General features: G+C 40.5%; 2 protein-coding genes across 2 annotated transcripts; one reads left to right on the top strand and one right to left on the bottom strand.

Annotated features, from left to right (window-relative positions):
• Positions 1-8358: 8358 nt before the first annotated feature.
• LOC121942095 (CCN family member 1-like) lies at positions 8359-14806 on the top strand. Its single transcript, XM_042485195.2, has 6 exons — positions 8359-8566; positions 9373-9586; positions 10753-11000; positions 11453-11579; positions 12134-12306; positions 13280-14806. Exons 1-6 carry the CDS (start codon positions 8516-8518, stop codon positions 13583-13585), a joined length of 1119 nt encoding a protein of 372 aa, XP_042341129.2. The 5' UTR covers positions 8359-8515; the 3' UTR covers positions 13586-14806.
• LOC121942094 (ATP-dependent RNA helicase DDX39A) lies at positions 14794-19926 on the bottom strand. Its single transcript, XM_042485194.2, has 10 exons — positions 19768-19926; positions 18571-18778; positions 18262-18389; positions 17597-17873; positions 17272-17390; positions 16627-16758; positions 16266-16375; positions 15892-16036; positions 15380-15527; positions 14794-15059 (listed from the first exon to the last, which is right to left on the bottom strand). Exons 2-10 carry the CDS (start codon positions 18776-18778, stop codon positions 15043-15045), a joined length of 1284 nt encoding a protein of 427 aa, XP_042341128.1. The 5' UTR covers positions 19768-19926; the 3' UTR covers positions 14794-15042.
• Positions 19927-20451: the final 525 nt, after the last annotated feature.

Here is a 20451-nt window from a genome sequence, read left to right on the forward strand (position 1 = left end):
ATTTTCTGTTTCCACCAGTTTACGTACATATGTTCTCTACTTCTGTACTGAGTGCAAACTAAAAGGTAGCTGAAAGGCATGTGGCCTAAATTCACATGCTGTTTTTGTTGCACTCTACTCCAAACACTCAGCCTGTATGCATTACATACTGTACATCTGAAGCAGGTAATGACTGGCCAAATATAGCTTTAAGGTAGCTGAGGGGCCACACAGTAGTTCTTAGTCAGCCTTAGCAGCACAGTTGCCAGCAGGCCAGCGTATGTCTCCAAATAAATAATTTCTTTTTCAATTCTATAGATTTTCATGTAACTGGGTATTAAGTACCGAGGGCTAAAATCCTGACATTCACCATACATCTGCCCTTACAGCAGCTTATGTAGAACAAGTTTCCATATTTGTGCTTTTCGAACCCAATACTCCCATATGGGAAACGAAGGATCTAGCAGCCGGCCAAAGGGTAATCCTCACCTCCCAGACGAGCAGGATATTTGGCTTACAAGTCTTCAGGCAGTGCTGCTTCTCTGCCTGGGAAAAGCTTTTTCCTTCCCTGTCAGTCGGCTGCTGTGAGCCCCAGTGACTGCTAAGAGGGGGGGGCAGTCTAATCAGGAGACCGTGGGTGATGGGAGACAAGAGCGTGCTCCGAATAAAACCAGGTTCAAAGCGGCTGCGCTCTGCTGTCACAGTGTGGAGGAAGGCAGGAGAGAGAGGGCGAAAGAGGAGGAAAATGATGAGGGAGATGCAGAAGGGAATGGGAATCAGGGAGGTTTAGTGAAAAGAAATGAATTTTAAAAAATAGGATGGGGAGGAGAGAAAATATTGATAGAAATAGTGAACATGAGGTGAAAAAGAGGGAGAGAGTATCCCTCAGCTACACCACCTACTCACAGTCTGTTGAGAAGAGTTTAATTAAATATCAGGGAGGGTGGACAAGTGAGGGAGGAGAGATGAAAGTAACAATTCACAGCAGGTGTTCATTTAAATCCATCTGATATGACCATGATCGTGTACACTTGTAACCCCACAGTGGCTAGGGATGATACTATGATAGATGTTTTTAAATGTGTTCTAAATGTTAAATCAGCTACTGAGGCTGAAAAGTCTATTTTCTGCTGTCTTTCAGTGATACATTATTGCCCAGCGCTGCTTTTAACAGCCATCCCTGACATAGAAAATGACAAAGTGAGCGGTAGAGAGTTATAAACATCAGGTTTCATGGTTTCTACTTTGGCCTTTTGTGTGTCTGCCCTGCCAATGTTGACTTCAAGGCTCAATACCTTTGTGCTAAGCATTGGATTAAGTCCTGCCTTGGAGGCGTATTCTTTTTTTATATATTTTAGTGTTTGGCTCCATCTTGTGGAGGCTTCTGAAAAAGTCTTCACTGTGCGGCAAGATAAAGGGAAGCTGTGCCCATTTTTAAAATTCAAACAAGTTATTCCTATAGTCTAAGAAAGTCCAAAAAAATATCAGGAAACATGAAAAAAACGCTCTCCGAAATCCAAAAGTTTAAGTGCTAAAACTCAGTTTGTGATGTATTGCATATAAAGTCTGGAGCTGCTCCAAAGACAATAATTGATTAAAGACGTTGCAGATGACATCAAGAGAAGAAGGAGAGTGACTTGATAAATTTTCTATTTCAGAACTGAGAATGCTATGATATGATAAGGCTCATTTAGATACAGAAATAAAATCAAACCCTCTGTGGTTTCAAAAAATCAGGCCTCCATTCTTTGTCGATGGAGCAGCTCAAGACTTTATTGATGACACAAGTTTGAGAAATGCACTCATGTCATGTTGTTACAATTTTTAGAAAAAAAATGGAAAGTCCACTCAGAAAATCAATAAAAAATTTGGTACACAAGTTGCAAAGTTGGAACCATATATTCAGAAAATAATAAACTTTTTATTAATTCACATATTGCATGTCAATTTTTTGCTTACATTATTTGTTATATGTCATTAGGTTGTAACCGTTAGTTGCTGTCTATGTAGAGTGACCTTTTATTAGTTAGAAAAGATATTAATTAGCATTTGTCAGGTAAAAAATATTTTAGTAGTTTTAGGGATTTTACCAGTGCAGCAACAAGTCCAGAACCACTTCCCATTTCATGAAATGGGACCATCTCAGGAGTGCATAAATACACCAACACCTCTCTGGTTTCTGATATGAGAGAGAGTAGCTCATGTTCACAAATACTGAACTCCCTTAGGCTGTGGGAATAACATATTGTAATTCTTAATTTAAGTTCCAATTAAATCTTTTGAAACCTGGATCACTTTTTGTGCTGCATTCAGACACCTTTTACAAACTGTTGACCCTGAGCAGATTCAGCAGGTTTCATTTCTCAAAAACACAGGGGAAAAAGGAAATGACCAAGTATATATAGGTCACTTTTATGTTTGTTTTTGTTTATATATATATATATATATATATATATATATATATATATATATATATATATATATATCTTTTTCGCCATAATTTTCAGGGAATTTTCTTTTAACTTTTTTTTTCTCCCTTTTGGGTCGTGTCTTGTTAAGTTACTCATTGCCTTCTCCCAATGCTCAGGTTTTAAACTGTGAAAACAATATATAAGAGCAAAGTTGATAGATATGATGTTATGACAGGGATTAAGCAGTCTTACTTTGTGTCTTTAAAAGCAACATCTCAGATTAAAGAGATTATCTATCTATTATCAGAAAACTAACTTTCCTCATGTAAGTATGTTGTCACTTTTATTCATTACTTTCTTCTGATACTTCCACCAGGGGGAGAAACTGCTCCAAGGGAGTTGTCCTAGATTCGAGTTGATGTCAGTTTTTGCCAGGCCCGTCTCTTCTGTCCAGAAAGCTGAGTCCAGCTCTCTTATGTAACTTTACGATGCTCTGTAGGTTTGAACTGCACAGTTCATTAACACAGGAACCATATGCCAATGCCAGATTTAGCACGTATCCCATTACACATTATAATATTATATGAGGAGTGTGGCGCACGCACACAAACACAGCCTCACTCTGAGCTTTCTCACACTGTTCTGTCTCTGTAAAAAACAGTTTAAACGCAGGCTTCTGTTCTGTTAGTTTAAAAAGAATAACACACACACCTCTCTACTTTCTGTCACCTTAAACACACACAGAAACGAGGTTCCCACATGCTTAGCTTTTTCCACTGCAGCAGCAGTTTAATCACCCTGTCACCACCACTTGCACTCTTTCTTCCTCCCTTTTTCTCCCAGGACACGACTTTTCTCCACACGTCTCAATTTCATGCTCCCATTTGGATAATTACATTAGAATTATGTTATGCAACGTGTATTTCTTCACGTCTCTCCATGTGTATTTATGTATTCTAAAGTATATGACCTTAGTATCATATAATTTGGTTCATGTGACCTTAAAAGTGGTACGGGCTGAAATACCAACAGTGTGTTTTTATGTGAAATACCATCCTGCCAGACTGCCAGAACCCCATCGGGGTAGACCAGAGCAGGCAGCGGGGCACTTGCTCACTCCTCCCCTTGAAAAAACAAACTCTTTTACCATAAAACACCTGTTGCCACCCCCTCCTCCACACACATCCCCTCCTGTCCCATCCCATCTTTGAGTCTTTTTTTCTCCCTCACCTACTTACATTCACTTTTCTTCCCTCTGGATGTTTCCTGTTTTCCTACATCAGCCCTCTCTCATAAAGCTGTATCTCCCTTGATGTTTTTGTGTATCGTGTTGCACACAGTGTGCACCTCTCAGGTGACGGGCCATGTGACAGAAACAGCACAGTATCGGGCCATTCGCCCTTCTGACATCACTTTGTTTCCCTAGACTGTGTATTAGATTGCTGTCTTCATATCACTTCAGTACATCTCGTTACAGTTGATCCTCCAGGGCCGCCTGTTACACGAAGTCTGGGGTCAAATCACACTCGGCTCATCTAATTCACAAAATATCAAGGATGGAAAACAACTCAGTACATTTACTCAGTTACTGAAGTGCTTTTACTTTTCTAAAGCATTTCGATTTTCTTCTATTCTCCAATAATATTCAGAAGAAAAGAGTCATATTGTGAAATATTATGCATTGTTGTTGATCAAATTACCCAACAGAAGATAAGGTAGCTCCAAGACACTTGACACACAACAATATTAAAATGCTTACTCATTAATGCATCACTTATAATAATGAGCTATAACAGATTTAGTGACATAACACTTACTGAGGGTATTCTGCACGATGGGTGCTTTTATTTTTGCAAAATTAGGCACATTAGTAAACAAGCTTTGATGGAAAGATCTGATGTTGATTTTACTTTCACATCTGTCCATTAGATGCAAGCGATCTAATCACAAGCAAAAAATACTGGCACCATACATTTTCACAAATCACTGATATATTGCATATGTTATTTTGAAGCAGAGAAGTTGAAACTTTACGTTTCAACAACATTTAGTCATGTCTGGGCTTAAAATAAGTCGTTTGGAGGGCACATTCCCCACTGGAAAAGCAGTGATGTCTTAGTAAAATAGAATAATTTTTGTTTTTCATGCCACTATCCCCACTGAAAAAGTAAAGAAAAAAACAGTGGGGATATCCTCACTTCCTGCCCTTGTGTGTTTCCCGTTTCTGTGATTGTCTGCCTCGCCCTGATGTGTTTCACCTGTGTCCAATTAGCCCCGCCCCCCTGGGTATTTAGTCTGTGCTTGCTGCTCCCTGTGCCGCTTTGTCTTTGTGCCATGTGTCGAGCTGCATTCTTCCTAGTCTGAGTGTACCTGGTTTTTTTTAGATCCTTGCTTGTGTGTTTTGACCTCTTCTTTTACCTAGCCCTCTTTGGGTTGTTTGCCTGTCTGACTGCCTGTGTACCGAACCCTTTTAGTGAAGTTAAGACTTTAATATCCAACTGAACCGTCTCCTGAGTCGTGCACTTGAGTCCAACATGAACCAGTCTTGTCACCCACGTTTGTCGGCTAAAAATTCACTTGAAACACAGCAATGACTCACTAAAAAACAAACGCCATTCCCTCCACCTCCAGAAGTCTAGCTTATGCACCACATCACTCTAGAAACTTTGATATTGTGCACGTGAAATGTGGAAATAGCATTTTGGTTTTGCAGAAACTTTGTGGCCAACATTTTCTTCTGGCAACCGGACTGATGTAAAGCTCAGTTCAATAACACTCTTATGTCTGTTTGTCAAATATGAAGCTGGAGACCATAAAGGCGAATCATACAACCCTCTCGCCAAGATCTTTTCTCAGCAAAAAAAATGTTGAACTTATCCTTTAAGAACCACCTTGCAAACTTTCTGAAAGAAATTACACACATTTTCTCAGTGTTTCAGAGGTTTAAATGCTTGGGAAAGGCACAAGAAAACTGATGAAAACTGATCCTGGTTTCAAAGGGTTAAGTAAAGGAACTAAATACTTCTACCAACAGTGAACACTATGATAACTTGTAAGAACAGTATTGTGGTAAAACTATGATACACTTCCTGATTGAATTAGGAGCAAATTCGCCCTTACTGTGACTCAGTCTCTGGTTTGAATCTAAGCGTGGACAGAGGTTATTCACATGTCCCAGGATAGACTGGCCTGTGTGAAAGAAGGTATAATTGTCTGAGTTAAAACAACGTAGACGGAATAAAAATAACCATAAAACTTTCACAGACTGGCACTCTTACAGTGAATGATATTCCTGTCCAGTTTCCTTCATCACACAAGATTAGTTTTACATCTCGGATTTCATCTCGTTCGGCATCACAGGAGAAGTTGAAAAAAAAAAGAAGCAGTCACAGGACTTTTAGAACTGCCCCTGTACCATGACCAGCACAGGATTAAAATAGATGAGCCGTGACTTTGTCTCCTCGGTCACACCATTAGAGCCATGACTGACAGCTTCCGGAGGTGGTTTCCTTTTTTAAATTGAGAGTCATGAGTCTAATGTCAGACAGGTATCTGCAGAACAAAGATGGATGGTGGTTGTAGAAGAGGACAGATCCACCAGTGTAATTTCTTTAAAGCTAGTAGACTCAACAAAGGAAAACACCAATTGAACACAACTCAGATCAAGACCTTTACAAAGATTAAAGACTGAACTAACATGTGTCTGACTTGATTCAGAAGAATCAACCTTACTTTGTAAGGTTACGTGTGATTAAAGGAAAATTGGGGGGTTTTGTGTATATGTATCCGCTTTTTTGATGAGAGTGAGACAAAAAAAAAAGTTCAATATCACTCTTGTATTTGTTAAATATGAAGCTGGAGAACAAACAGGAGAGTCATACACTCTCACATAAAGCTCACACTCATCAAGTGTTTTCCAAAAAATGTTGAACTGTTCCCTTGAGAACCACCTTGAAAATGATATTATTTTCAGAATCACCATCATTAGTGTTTTTAAGGCTCTTCTTTCCTGTGAGGGTTAGTCAGGACTGAAATCATCTCAGTGAATCACTAATTTTGCGATAGTTGCCAAAGACTAGAGAAAGATTTAGTCGACGGGAGGAACAGGAAAGATGAACAGCTGGGGATGTTTACTTTGTTGTAAGTCATATTCATCTGTCTCACCCTTGTTAGGAGTGTTCATGTTGGAGCAACTGATGTGTGAGAATTGTTTGGCAAGGGACTGTTAAACACCTAACATTTGTCACAGGGAAAAAGAGGGATATCCACATATTTATTGTACAAGTTATTTAATTCTTTTACCTCCTGAAAGAAAAATCGTTTCTTATCTTCTGATTTAGAATCAAGATTCAAATATATATACCTTTCATATACACAATTGTACACAGTGCAGCACAGGGAATTTTTATTATCTAGAGTTTTTGGACTGTGTATGATGTAATAATAATAATAATAATAATAATTATTATTATTATTATTATTATTACAGGATGCAAAATATGTAACACAATTTGGTTCCTATATACTATTTATTGAGAAACATAGACAACACTGTGTATCATTTGCACCAAAATGCTAAACAAACTTTGTTTGTTTGTTTTTGTTTTTTGTCCATATTACATAGTACCAATAATAATAACACTAATAAATTAAAATAATAATAATAATTCTAATGATAATGAATCAGGTTAATAATTTCAAAGTGATACAAATATACGATTAAATGCATGCATTAATAATAACTGCATTATTGTTATTCTTATTGTTGTTGCTGTTGTTGTTTCTGATGTTGTTGCTATTGTTACTTTTTTTAAGTAAATGCATCATTTAACAGTAAGGGGTTTGGTCTAGCCCCATTTTTATGTTTCAACTGCGGTGAGACTTCCAGTGATGAGCAGGTTGACCCAAACATAAAACTGAGGCAATCACCTAATTTAAGCCTTAAACTAAATATGAGTTATAGATCATTACCTCCTGTATTAAAGTGAGGTGTAACTAATTCATTGACACAGAGATTCCCCAGCATCTCAGACCACCACAACCCTCTGTGAGAAACCATGTGAGATGTTTGACTTTTTAGTTTCTAAACCTGAAGTATGCACATATACATGGACATTCATAACCTAACTTTCAAACCTCTCCGTATCACATTTCTCTCATCAAAGGAGGTCTCTGTGTCAGGGCAGGTGTGGCTGAAAACCTGCGGTTGAAAAGAAAGACAGTGGAGGAGTGGGAGGAGGAGGCCAACCCTCATATGAGCTGCCCTTAAAATAATAATCCTGCTTTCACCCACTATGGACTCCACCATTCTTTCCAAGTGATCATATCCTCATCACTCCCATGTCAGCACCATGTGGTTAGAAATAATAGTCAGACACAGTCGGTCCACCTGAATTCAACATGAACAGCAAAACAATCAAAACGTGCCTTTAAAAACTGTGGAAACACATTTTCTCTGATTATGATGTACAGGCAAAGAGGGGTGTGTTCACTCTTCCTGACAACTGCTATTATCTTACTATTTACTTAATACACTCCACTTTGATTTTCTCTCCTGGCACCTACACTGGTCTGGAAAAACAGAGGGAATTCCTCCCCCCTTCTTTTTTTCCCCCTCAGAGGTGGAGGTCCTATTAATGTTACCATGCTGTCTGGCCCAGCTGAATATATTTACTTAGTGTTAGGAGAGTGGCGGCCACAAAAGCAGGAATGTGCCTGAGTGTGATTTGAAAGCGGCTGTTCCATTTTAATTTTTAACCCATAAAATAAATACAGAGAAGGCCATGCGATTTTTATGAATGGCTACATTCATTCCAAAACACGCCCACCAATCAGTAAACTATCCTGGCGGGGAAGCCACGCCCATTTGGCATGTCGGGGCTGCTGCCTGCGCGCTGATTGGTTATAGGAGTATGGATGGGGCGGGGCCTCTCGGAGGCTCACCAGTGGGTATAAATTAAGAGTTTAGACTCATATCTCGGTAGAAAAACAAGGACTACGGTCTGAAAAAGACTGAAACTGAGTGTGAAAATACCAAAGACTGACAACCGTTCAGTGGATTGTAGCTTTTTTTTCTTTTTTTTTATCTTTTTTTGTGTTTTTCTTAAATCTATTATAGGCTAATCATGGCTTTTCTGATCTACCTGACTGTATTGACAACAGCCGTCATCACACAGGTAAAATGTTTCTCTCCTAGATCTACCAAGAGAAAAGAGTTTTTAAAGTTTAAGATTAGTTTATTGTGTAATCTGCTATGGATAATGCAGTGTAAATGCCGTATTTGTTTATTTTTAAAACAGCATAAATAGCCTATCTCCTGGTGTAAACAAATGCCTGTGAACCAAAACAAAAGTGAATTCAGTGCAAAGTTTGGGACATGGACTTTCAATGGGGTTACCACTTCAATACTGCCTTATAAGAATGCATATTTCTGAAGTTGGTTGTCCTTTCTGGTAATTAGCATGCCTATTCCTGTTTATAAAACACAGTGACATGCTGATTCCCACTGGAACAAGTTGGCTCTAGTGCTGAGCGATGACTCAAACTATGATCCAGCAGCAGGGGACTGGGTAAAAACCCTGAGCTGTCTAGACACTCAGGGCTGACTGGCCAGCAGTGACTTGACTTACTGTAGAGGCATGCTGCAGCGCTTTGTTTGCAGGGGAGTTCAAAATCAGTCAAAAACTCGGACACAGAATTAAGAATAAATGTTCCAAGTTCTCCTTACACTTAAATATCAGATGAAAAGCTGAGACTAGTGCATTGATGATGACTTTAGCTCTGTGGTTGTCTACATTTTCCAGTCAAGTGTTCTATGACTCTCTAAATTTGTGAGGAAAACCATTTACTAAAGCTGTGGATCTATGGTGTTTGAACAAGGGCTCTTTTTTTCTTTTCATAGCTGTAGAAAATGTTGCATGACTCATTTTCTTCTCGTCTGATGATGTGATCTCCGTCTCTGCTCTGTCCCTCATCCCTCTAGGTGACTGCTAGCTGCCCATCAGTGTGTGACTGCCCTGCAGAGCCCCTGGTTTGCCCTCCAGGAGTTAGCACCGTGCCAGATGGATGCGGGTGCTGCAAGGTGTGCGCCGCACAGCTCAACCAGGACTGCAGCCCCATGAGGCCTTGCGACCACCACAAAGGGCTGGAGTGTAATTACGGCAACGATGTGACCATGGCCTGGGGCATCTGTCGAGGTGAGAGACGATGGAACAAGTTATGTTGGGAGGGGAAGGAATTTCACTCAGAAAATAGCTGCCTGCTGCAGCCAGTGATCAGGGTATTAACAAGAACAGAAAAAGAGTCAGATATTTAAAATGAATTTGGTGAATGTGATGTTGTATAAAAGCGTATGTACAAAAGATGTAAGATATCAAAGCCATCAGTGACTAAGCTACGCGTAACATTGCACATCCAGGAAACAGACATAGGGTATTTTAATGAGTAGTGGGTGTTTTATGGCAGCAACAGGGGGTTTCAAAGATAAAAATACACCCTCCATCTGCACGGTGCCGTTGCTGCCCCACAAACTATGAATAGCTGGTTCTTCCGTGCTTTGGAGACAAGGAGTCTGACACTTCCTGTGTCCTTATTTCCACTGACCTTTCAATCTCAGTGGACCTCTGTGTGATTTTGTTTACTGTTGCGCTGTATGTGTGTGTTTTGGTAAACTCAGGAGTTGCTCAACAGCTGTCGAAATAAGAGCATGTGGTGAATTCTTAACATACTCGCAGTATCCGGAAGCTAAATCATTGGTCCTTTTAGACTTTAAAGGGATAGCTCAGATTTTTTGAAGTGGGTTGTTTGAGGTACTTATTCATGGTTGATGTATTACCAGGACAGTAGATGTCTGTTAGGACGCCCCCTATTTGGAGAAGTAGCAGGAGTGCTGAAACAGAAGCTAAGCTATGTAGTGCTGTGGATGGGGGCCAGCAACAAAATGTATTTTAGCCACCATAAAAAAGTCCTGCCTAAAAAAATCTGTAACAGATTAAGTTTGTACTACACTGAGAGTATTTTCACTGTTCTAAACTTTATTTTAGTTGGGACTTTTTTAGATGGTTAAGATAGGGTTTGTTGGTGACCCCGTCCACAGCAGTACATCACATAGCTTCCATGTCGGATTCCAGCCTGCTTCTTAGAACTGGGAGCGTGCCAACCACCATCTACTGTAGGTAGTACATTGACCATGGATAATTACCTCATAAAACCCGACTTCAAAAAAAGGATGTCCTTTATAAGCTAAGAGATGCGTGTCTGCGATGTCTGCCAGAAATGTGTTACGCTTTGCTTTATGGATAACAACAGCCATATATGATCTTCAGTTTGTGAGTTGGTTTGTTTGAATAACGTGTCTTTCCAGCAAAATCAGAGGGACGCACATGTGAGTACAACGGCAGGATCTACCAGAATGGTGAGAGCTTCCGTGCCGGCTGTAAACACCAGTGTACCTGCATCGACGGCGCCGTTGGCTGCGCTCCTCTCTGCACCAACAAGCTGCCTCCGGCCTCTCCATCCTGCCCGTACCCACGGCTGGTCAGGGTTCCCGGGCAGTGCTGCTTCAGGGTGGACTGCCATAAGGGCACCTGGCAGCTTCCACCTAAACATCAGGTTTGTTTTTTCATGCAGTGGAAATATATATTATGAAATTTGTTTAGCAATATCAAATGATGGAGATGCAATTCATCAGCTGCCACTTTGGTTTTCTCTTGATGTAGAAAACAAAGGTTGGGATCAAAGAGTAATTTCTACAAAACAAAGTTCAAAACTAACTTTTTTTTAAATAAACACAGACATTTTTAAAAGATAGATTTTTTTTTTCTGAACCAAAATCCATTATTTGAGATTTTTAGTTTATTATTACGAACAGAAACATCAAATAATTACAGATGAGAAGTTGAAGGCTCATCATTAATACACAAAACATTCATGCAGATAAAGAAGTGGGTCTCCTTTGACCAATTTGCCCTGAAGTAATCCCTAGGACACCATGGTGATGAAGCGTAACAGCGGCACAGATGAATCCCCTTCACTGTCTCATCTTATCTTATCTCTCGTCTCAGGTGCCTCCACCGAAACAACACTTGCCCAGACGTCAGCACCAACCTGAAAATAATGAGCTAGCCAATGAGCTTGCAGATGTTAAGTCCAGCGGCTGGGAGAGTGATCATGGCTACAAACACCTGCCTGGTAAGAGAAAGGGAGACTGAAAAACATTTTTATATTTATCATCACTTAGTTTCTTTAAATTAGGTGCTGAATAACACTTGCAATCTTGCAATGTCATTAATATAACATTACATGTAGACAGGTGAAGCAATTCAGTGGCTCCGAAACCTTTTGGCTTGTGTTAAAACAAAGCTCTGTCTCTAATGTTTCAACTAAACTACACCCTCTAACTGTATCACCACACAGAAGGAAGCATGTTTACATCTCCAGTTGTTGCTTTAACTATGAGTAGATGCACACCTCCTTCCACACAGAGGGAAGCTTACATCTACTGCTAGCACCTAGCACCACTGAACTTGTTAACATTACAGCTTAACCAAGAAGGACACTTTTAATGCTACCATCTCGCACTGTCACAACTCAAGCCTCTTGGCTGTGAGTAGATGCACGCTTCCTCCTGGGCAGTGATACAGTTGGTGGGGTTCAGACCCCCGAGTTGAGAACCACTCTCCTAATTGATATGTTTGATTTTACTTTTTTTTTCCTGCCTTTCACCTTCCTGCATGTCTCTTCAGAGCTGAACCATCTTAAGTGTCCAGTCCAGACTACCGACTGGTCACAGTGCTCCCGCAGCTGTGGAATGGGCGTTTCTTCTCGCATCACCAACAAGAATCCTCAGTGTAAGCTGGAGAGAGAGACGCGAGTCTGCACCGTACGGCCATGCCACGGCCTGACAGTCCCAGCCAAGGTGAGCTAGACTGAACTTCACTTGAACTGAAGGAGACAGACAGGGAGCAGAGGTCGATTATTCACATAACTGCCAAGATAGCATGTTATCACACTAAACGCTCACACGGTGAAAGTTAAACGCCTTGTGATAACACGTATCAATAAGGCATTATTTCACCTCTTATCTATCCATGTCAGACTACAAGGGGAGAACAATACCTGCTTATTTTTGCTCTGCTTCCTTATTTCCATCTTTCAACTGAGGAACGGAGGCTGACAAAATCTGTGCAGCAAAGAATGAAAAATTAGAAGTGCTGAGTAAATATGCTCTTAGTGCTAAAGCCATCTTTATCCCGAGCTTAAGAACAGAGATTATTTTAGCGGTACTTTCGGGAAGCTCTGCATCCAGTGGGAACTGGGCAGTGCTGATTTACCCGGCTGTGTTTTGGTGGCAAGCAGGCGTCTTTTTAAATATAGTCCCCCACCCCCGGCATTCCTGCCAAGCAACTGTCCATAGCTAGGCCCCGTCTGTGTACTCAGAGTCCAGGGGAGTGGTGTGTCTATATTAATCCTCCCATGTTGGACACACACACACTAAGAGTTCTCTTCTCTGCTCTACTGAATTAAAAAGATCTGGTGCCAAAAGCGATTATAGGTGTCAGTTTGTTTAACTGAAGAGGATGCTCAAACATTAAATAAATGTTTAATCTTAAAATGAATCACTTAAATCTAAAAGTAATCCCTCTCTCAATCCCTGCTTTGGTCTAGCAAGTTGAAGTCCAGGCCTCTTAATGTGAAACTAATGAGTTTGAGCTCAAAGCTGCTTAAATGTGCCATTATGTAAAAGGACAGGGCAGATGAAAGTCAAAGCTTTTTAGATTTTCTATATAATGGCAATCTTAATACTTGGGTGAACTGAAGACAATTAGGAACAACACTCATTATAATTCAAACTCTGACCTCATCTTTTTACTTTTATCGTCCAACCATAGAGAGGGAAGAAGTGCTCCCCAACACAGAAAGCCCCGGAGCCCATCCGCCTGTCTTACGGAGAATGCCTGAGTGTCCGCCTCTACCGGCCTAACTACTGCGGCGTGTGTTTGGATGGACGCTGCTGCTCGCCACGCCGCACACGCACCATCCCTGTGACCTTTGTTTGCCCTGATGGAGAGCGTTTCCAGAAGTCTGCCATGTTCATCCAGTCATGTAAATGCAGCGATGACTGTGGTTACCTTAATGAAGTGGCCCTTCCTCCACAGCAGTGGATGTACGGAGATACACACCAGTTCATAGACTAGTAATGAGGGGGATTTTTTTTTTTTATTATTATTTAAATGTGATGAGGTCAACTGTCTTTTTTGTTGAAGGAAAACTCTTCAAGACTAGGGGCCATTTTTCACATCTGGCTCCAAATGAGTAAAGACCAGGGCTGCCTTTATTCTCAATCATAAAGGAAACCCTTTATTGTGATATTATTACATGACTGGAGTGGATTGTGTACTGCTCCTGTTCAAACAGACATGGGACCTAAATTAGAGCCCTGATGGACTTCCTCCACTCTCTGGACTGATTGTTGATTCAGGTGTGGAGGATTTCTTATTTTTTGAGACATTCAGATCATCCTGAAAGGAGAAACACTACAAGAGCAACAAAGCACTTTGTTTAGCACTGAAAGTTAGGAACTATAATGACAGCAGTGCACGAGGATCACCTCACCTGCAACAACAGCCTCACATACTGTGACGGTGGATGACTCCGTGTCCCAAAATGCACTGCGATTACTCAGTGACAACAAGCAAAAGAATCTTTTGCAGCTTTATGTAAAGTGAAAATGTGGACTTTTGTTATTCAAAATATATCAAATCAGCATGTTATGAACATAAGCACAGACTGCAGCGATTGTGCCATTTTTGGGCACAAGTACATGACAAGCCATTTATATTTACACACAGCAATGAATGACACTGTTCTTCAAATGATAATGAACACTATCCGAAACTGACAAGCATTCAACGAGTACTGGACCAATGCCAATTGATTTCTTGTTTGTGCATTAAATGCAGTGTAGAGAAATGTCTTACACAAACCTGTATTTGAGATTTTTTTTTGGATCACACTGTATTCTGTAAATATTTTCTTTATTTGGATCCAAGTTTGTCTTATTGTTCCATTTATACACTACTGTTGATAAATTGTAGCTGTCACATTTTTGTTGGTCAAACCATGTGATAAAACTGTCTGCTGAGCTCAAGTTTTACATATGGTTTTATTTTGACTCAGCTTGTTGAGTTTCAAACTTTGCAGCCAGTTTCTGTTAGCAAACTGTTTTGGGATAACAGTGCTGTCTTCAAGCCATGCCGACAACGCCCTCTGCTTGTGAGGATTTGTAACTACAACACAAGGCTTGTATTTTGTAACACTGGTGTAGTGAAAATGTATTTTCATTGTAACATCTGAGAAACTTAAATGCTTTAAAAAGTGCAAAATTAAATAGAACACCATGAAATAAGGTATAAAAAGTTTATTTGTTCAACCAAAACAATACATCCATGTTTTAACAAGGAAAACACTAAAACAAGCACCCTGCAAAGACATAAAAGTAAAAAAGAAAAAAGTTTTATCATTGTGAACTTGCCAACATATATGGGGGAAGGACTTTAAAATAAATGCTGAGGGTTTTCCTTTTTCTTCCTCCACCAACATACAGCAACACCAAGGTTCAAACATGATCCTCACTGGAAAGACACTTCTTCACTCATCTGGACTGTTCGACTGCAAAGAGAAAAAGGAAAAGATTTTAAAATGTGAGATTACCACACATGAAAGGCAACAAAATATGTTATGTACCTGTATACACAGGCTATGAAATGGAATATCACAGATCAATATATTTATGCTTTTCTTCATGTGCCATTCCACATTTCCTACAACCAGATAAATCCCAACTTTAGCCTCCAGTGGTGAGGTTGGCCATTGTATAGGTTTGACATGTACACCAATAACCTGATGTGTGCTAATAATGTTGACAAAGTTTAAGTAGACATCATCTTGCCAAGTGCAAGGCAGCTTGTGTGAGCAACAACAGAACTTACTGTAGGAGGAGATATCAATCTCCTCTGGTAACTCTGCGACGTTGACCTCAAAACGGTCTTGGACTTCGTTCAGGGTCTTAGCGTCGGCCTCGTCAGACACAAAAGTGACGGCCAGGCCTTTGGTCCCAAACCTGCCAGCACGGGCCACCTGAGATACAGAGAAAGAAGTTGAGAATTTAAAAAATGGGCTCTACTCAAAGGCAAACAAGTACGCCACCAATTTGCTACCATCAAGAAAGGGGGTTTAATCATCATCAAAGGTAAAATGTTTCGCATTACTCCTGACTCTATTGTTAGAATAAAAACTTTCCAATTACAATCCCGATTATAAAACGTTGACTAAACAAAACCTTTGCAGTTGTGGGTTCCTGTGCTTTTGTAAAGATATTATCTATCAAGATGTGTTCTAGTATATTTGGTACAAGCTACAGCCCCTGTATGTGATTTTTGGTTTGTAAAATATACAGTTCTTTGCAATAGAAAACATAAATGTATATAATAGCTGGACTGACTCTGTGAAGGTATGTGTCAGAATCCTCTGGCATGTCGTAGTTGAAGACGATGTTGACTCGCTCAATGTCCATGCCTCGGCCAAACAGGTTGGTGGCAACCAGGATTCGCCGCTGGAAGTCTTTAAACTGTTGGTACCGAGATAACCTGGGACGAGACGGAGGGGATGAGCAACATCAGGAGTAAGAAAAAGTAAGATATCTTACAAAGTGAGACCAAGAACATCAAATGCCAACATTTAAAACGGTATTATTTTACACATAAATCTGGTTGTGAATTCCTCAGCAGGTAAACAGTCTTGATGCTTGTGTAAAAACAAATTGCCTTCCAGTGATGTGCTATTAAAGTGTTAGGACTAGATTTAAAAGACACCTACCGCTCCTCCTGCGCCATGCCCCTGTGGATGGCAATGGCAGGGAAATTCTGCTCCACCAGCAGCTGGGACAGAGCCACACAGCGATGCACTGACTTAACAAAGATCACCACCTAAAAAGGAACCAAAAAGAGAAAGCTTACATATTTTTGCTGGGATGGCAAAGACGCCCCGACGGGCTGGAATCTACATAAATAGCTCCCTCAAGAGGAAAAGAGATTAAACTTTAAAAGTATTATTGGAACAAGGCTGTACATGTATATTTCTTAGAATTACACCCTTTAGCAAAGATCTAAAATGCAATAATAAACATGTACATTATTGATATCTGATTCAGTGCCTCACAAATGACAGCCGGCTATACCTGGTTGAACTCAAGGACATCGAGCAGGTCGAAAAGCTTGCGGTTCTTCTCGCTGTCCTTCAACTTGCAGTAATACTGCTGTAAGCCGTGGAGCGTCAGTTTGGTCTCATCATCCACAAACACTTCCATGGGCTAACAAAGCAAAAAAGAGGAGCCAAACGTTAGCCTCACACACAAACAAACACACACACACACACACATCTGCAACTCCATAAAATTTCTGAATTCACACTAGGTTTTGACAAATGCATAGGGGCTCACTGAATCTGTTCTCCTGACTGCAGCAGAGCCAGGAGGACTGACTGTCCTGGCCAAGCCAAATCTGCCAAGGAGGATCACTTTGCCCCTCTTATATGGCCACTTATGACACCAACAGCCACAAGTGGGCAAAGCAGAGAGGGACCTGGCAACAAACACTAAGAGACTCAAACTATCTCACTTGTTGATTACTCATATTAGCAAAAATAAAACAAGAGCCGAGAGTACTTTAAAATCTCCAAATATAGATAGAACTTTGATAAAAACAGGTAACTGTTGCTCTTTCACTTTCAAAACAGCAACCTTACGACAAGCATGCTTTTTCAAACTTTTAGGCCAATATTTATTATAAACAATGTTATTTGAAACATAAATCTTGATACTCACATCCTGCATGAACTTGCGGCAGACTGGGCGGATCTCTTTGCTGAGCGTTGCACTGAACATCATAACCTGCTTCTCGTGTGGTGTCACCCTGAAGATTTCCTGGACGTCACTCCTCATGTCTGTTGATAAAAGAAAAATCCAAAAATCACAATAATGGCATTTCACTTCTTATTTATATAGAAAACTGAACATTTTAACCGTGCTCATTAGCTCCAGAAATAAGGTAGTAGTCTAATGGTTTTAAATGAACTTAATTCACTATTAGATCACAGTGAAATTACATCTTAAAAATCCACTTTAAAACATCTCTTTTCCTCTCACTCACCCAGCTGCTCCAGCATCCTGTCGCACTCGTCAAGCACAAAGTGTTTGATGTTCTTTACGCTGAGGGATTTCTGACGGATGAGGGCCAGAGTACGTCCTGGCGTTCCAACGACAATGTGAGGGCAGTTCTTCTTCAGCACTTCCTCGTCCTTCTTAATGGCCAGGCCGCCGAAGAACACTGACACCTTGACACTCGGCATGTACTTGGAGAAGCGTTCGTACTCTTTGCTGATCTGGAAGGCCAGCTCTCGTGTGTGGCACATTACAAGGACAGACACCTGGCATAGAAGGAAAGAGTAAATTAGTCTTAGTAGCTGCTTAGTCTCTCTTAATAGTGTTTGCAATCCAGGTTCCATAAATGTAAACAGCACATACTCCTATCAAGGTTGTGTTCCCAACTTTGCATAGGGACATGGAATATGCATTACACACAATGCATGTGAAATGTTTGGAGCAAAGGAATGACAACTAAGCACAAAATGCACATCTTCTAATATCTGACAGCTACAAAAAGTCATCAAGAGGCGGTGTTTACAGTTGTATGTCATGTAAATCATACATGACATACAACTGTAAACACCGCCTAGTCAGAGTTCAAAACTATAGCAGAGGCGTAATGACTTTTTGGCATTAATGTCAAGCAAAAACCAATGATGGTCAACTCACCTGTCCATCCACAGGTTCTATCTGTTGCAGGGTGGCCAGTACAAACACGGCTGTCTTTCCCATACCAGACTTGGCCTGACACAGGATGTCCATGCCCAGGATAGCTTGTGGAATACACTCATGTTGGACTGAAATTAAAACAGATGGCAACTGAAGGTGAGTAAAATTTTCTGAAACATATGACAACAACAGTGTAAGAAAAAGCAGGAGTATGCATTGAGGCGTAGGACTTAAACTATTACAAATGACTGCAGCTTTTAAATGGACATTATGTGCATCTTTTTTAAACCTAAAAAAACTGTTATTCACCTTCTGAGGGATGCTCAAAACCGCAGTCAACGATGGCACGTAGCAGCTCTGGTTTGAGGAGAAAGTCTCTGAAGCCTGAGCTGTGAATGGATACGTAAGACCCCTTCACCTCTTTCTTGAGTGCTGGGGTCCCACTCTCAGGGGCTCCCTGGGGCTCCTCATCCTCTTCGTAGTCCAGAAGTTCATTATCAACGTCGGTCTCAGCCATCTGTGTGAACAGCATGTAAATCAGCAAATCTGTTTCAAAGGCTTTATAAACGTTTACACTGTGTCAAAGTCCTCTTTACAGTGCATGCTCACAGTTGCGATCGAAGCTGGGTTGTCTCTCACATTTCAAAGAATAATTGTTAAAAAAATAAATGTTAGCCGAAGTTTTTCAACAAATCCTGGTACTGGTAATGTCAATACAATCGTTTCTACATTTGTCCTAAATTGAATAGTATTGCGAAAAAGTTAATCTAGGAATTGGTTTTGTTTGTAGTTCGCCATACAAAATCATCCTACACTCAACAGAGAAAATGTAGATACTACCTGATGTTAAAATGATCCGAAACCTGATCCTAATCAGCTGTCTCCAGAATTATCTTAAATTAGCAGAGGGCTCGGTTGGATAACGTCAGCAGGCCGCATCCGCGATTCGCATCAAAACGGACGAATTCATTGTTCAGAGGAGGAGGTTAAAATTAACGTGTGTGTGTACAAACTCGAACAACAACCACGATAAATGGGTCCCGTTTAACTATTACAATTACGCTGACTGAAAATGATGGCCGACCGGCACGATACGGTGCGTTCCTCGTCCTTCTCTTTCATTCAAGCCGGCTAGTTAGCAAGCTAGCAGCTAACAAATGAATGTGACTCACGACTTGCTTTAACCAACGTTGAAACAACGTAACTAACAACCTTATCGGATTCTTACTTCTCTAACACGACAACGTTGGAAAATATGGTAAGTATAGCGAATGAATGGCCAGGAAACGAAAAAAAAAACTTACTGTAACAAGATGGCTAAGGCTAATTGGCTAACTCAAAACAAAGCTAATGTTCGTGCAGCTAGCTTGTTAGCTACCAAAGCAAACCCCAAAGAGGCAACTTTAGCTACTTCTAGAAAGTATTTAGAATATTCCTCGATTGATTCAAGGCATCTACACACTGGTGGGTTTATTTTTGAAAAGCACAAAAGAACTGCAGCGTTACCTTGCTGTGATAGTTTATGTCCCGCCGATGTCGGTGTGCGTGATATACCACCGAGCTAGCAAGTATTCACAGCACAGTGAGCACACATGTATGGTGTGTTCAGGGACACCTCGAAAAAACGTACGCTTTCGGTGCGGTGTGAACCAGTGACTTTAAAAAGAATTAGATGAAAAGACAAGAATCCCGAAAAAATATCAGAACGCCTTTGTTTTTACATTTCACATCATTATACATTACATTTTGTATCATACACGGTGCGGGGCACAGCTGTGGTTAGTCATTTTGTGAATTAGACGAACAAATATAAAACTCTACACGATTAGAATGGTTTTGACACCAATTCATGGCTTGGCGTTCGGATTCTCTTCACCTAAACTGACCCACTGTCATTTCTCAAGTCATAAATCACCATGTCTCCGTTAGTTGCCTGTCCATTTGGTCTGGTCCATATCGTTTAATTCACTATTACGTTATTTGCGATAACACTGAAGGCATCTCTGTGTCATCAGCGACTGCAAGCGTCGTCCACTTTTCCAAGGTTGTGATTGGTCAGAATCATGGCAGTCACGGGGAAGGGTCAAAGCAGAGCCCTTTATTCTAGTGCACTCGGTCAAAGCTGTCATTTTATTATAATGCTTTATTACTGCTATAGATTTTGTTTGACTCATTACTTTTACAATGCTG

This window comes from Plectropomus leopardus, chromosome 3 (assembly GCF_026936395.1).
Source record: "Plectropomus leopardus strain MGB_pleo_1.0 chromosome 3, ASM2693639v1, whole genome shotgun sequence".
Taxonomy (NCBI): Eukaryota; Metazoa; Chordata; class Actinopteri; order Perciformes; family Serranidae; genus Plectropomus; species Plectropomus leopardus.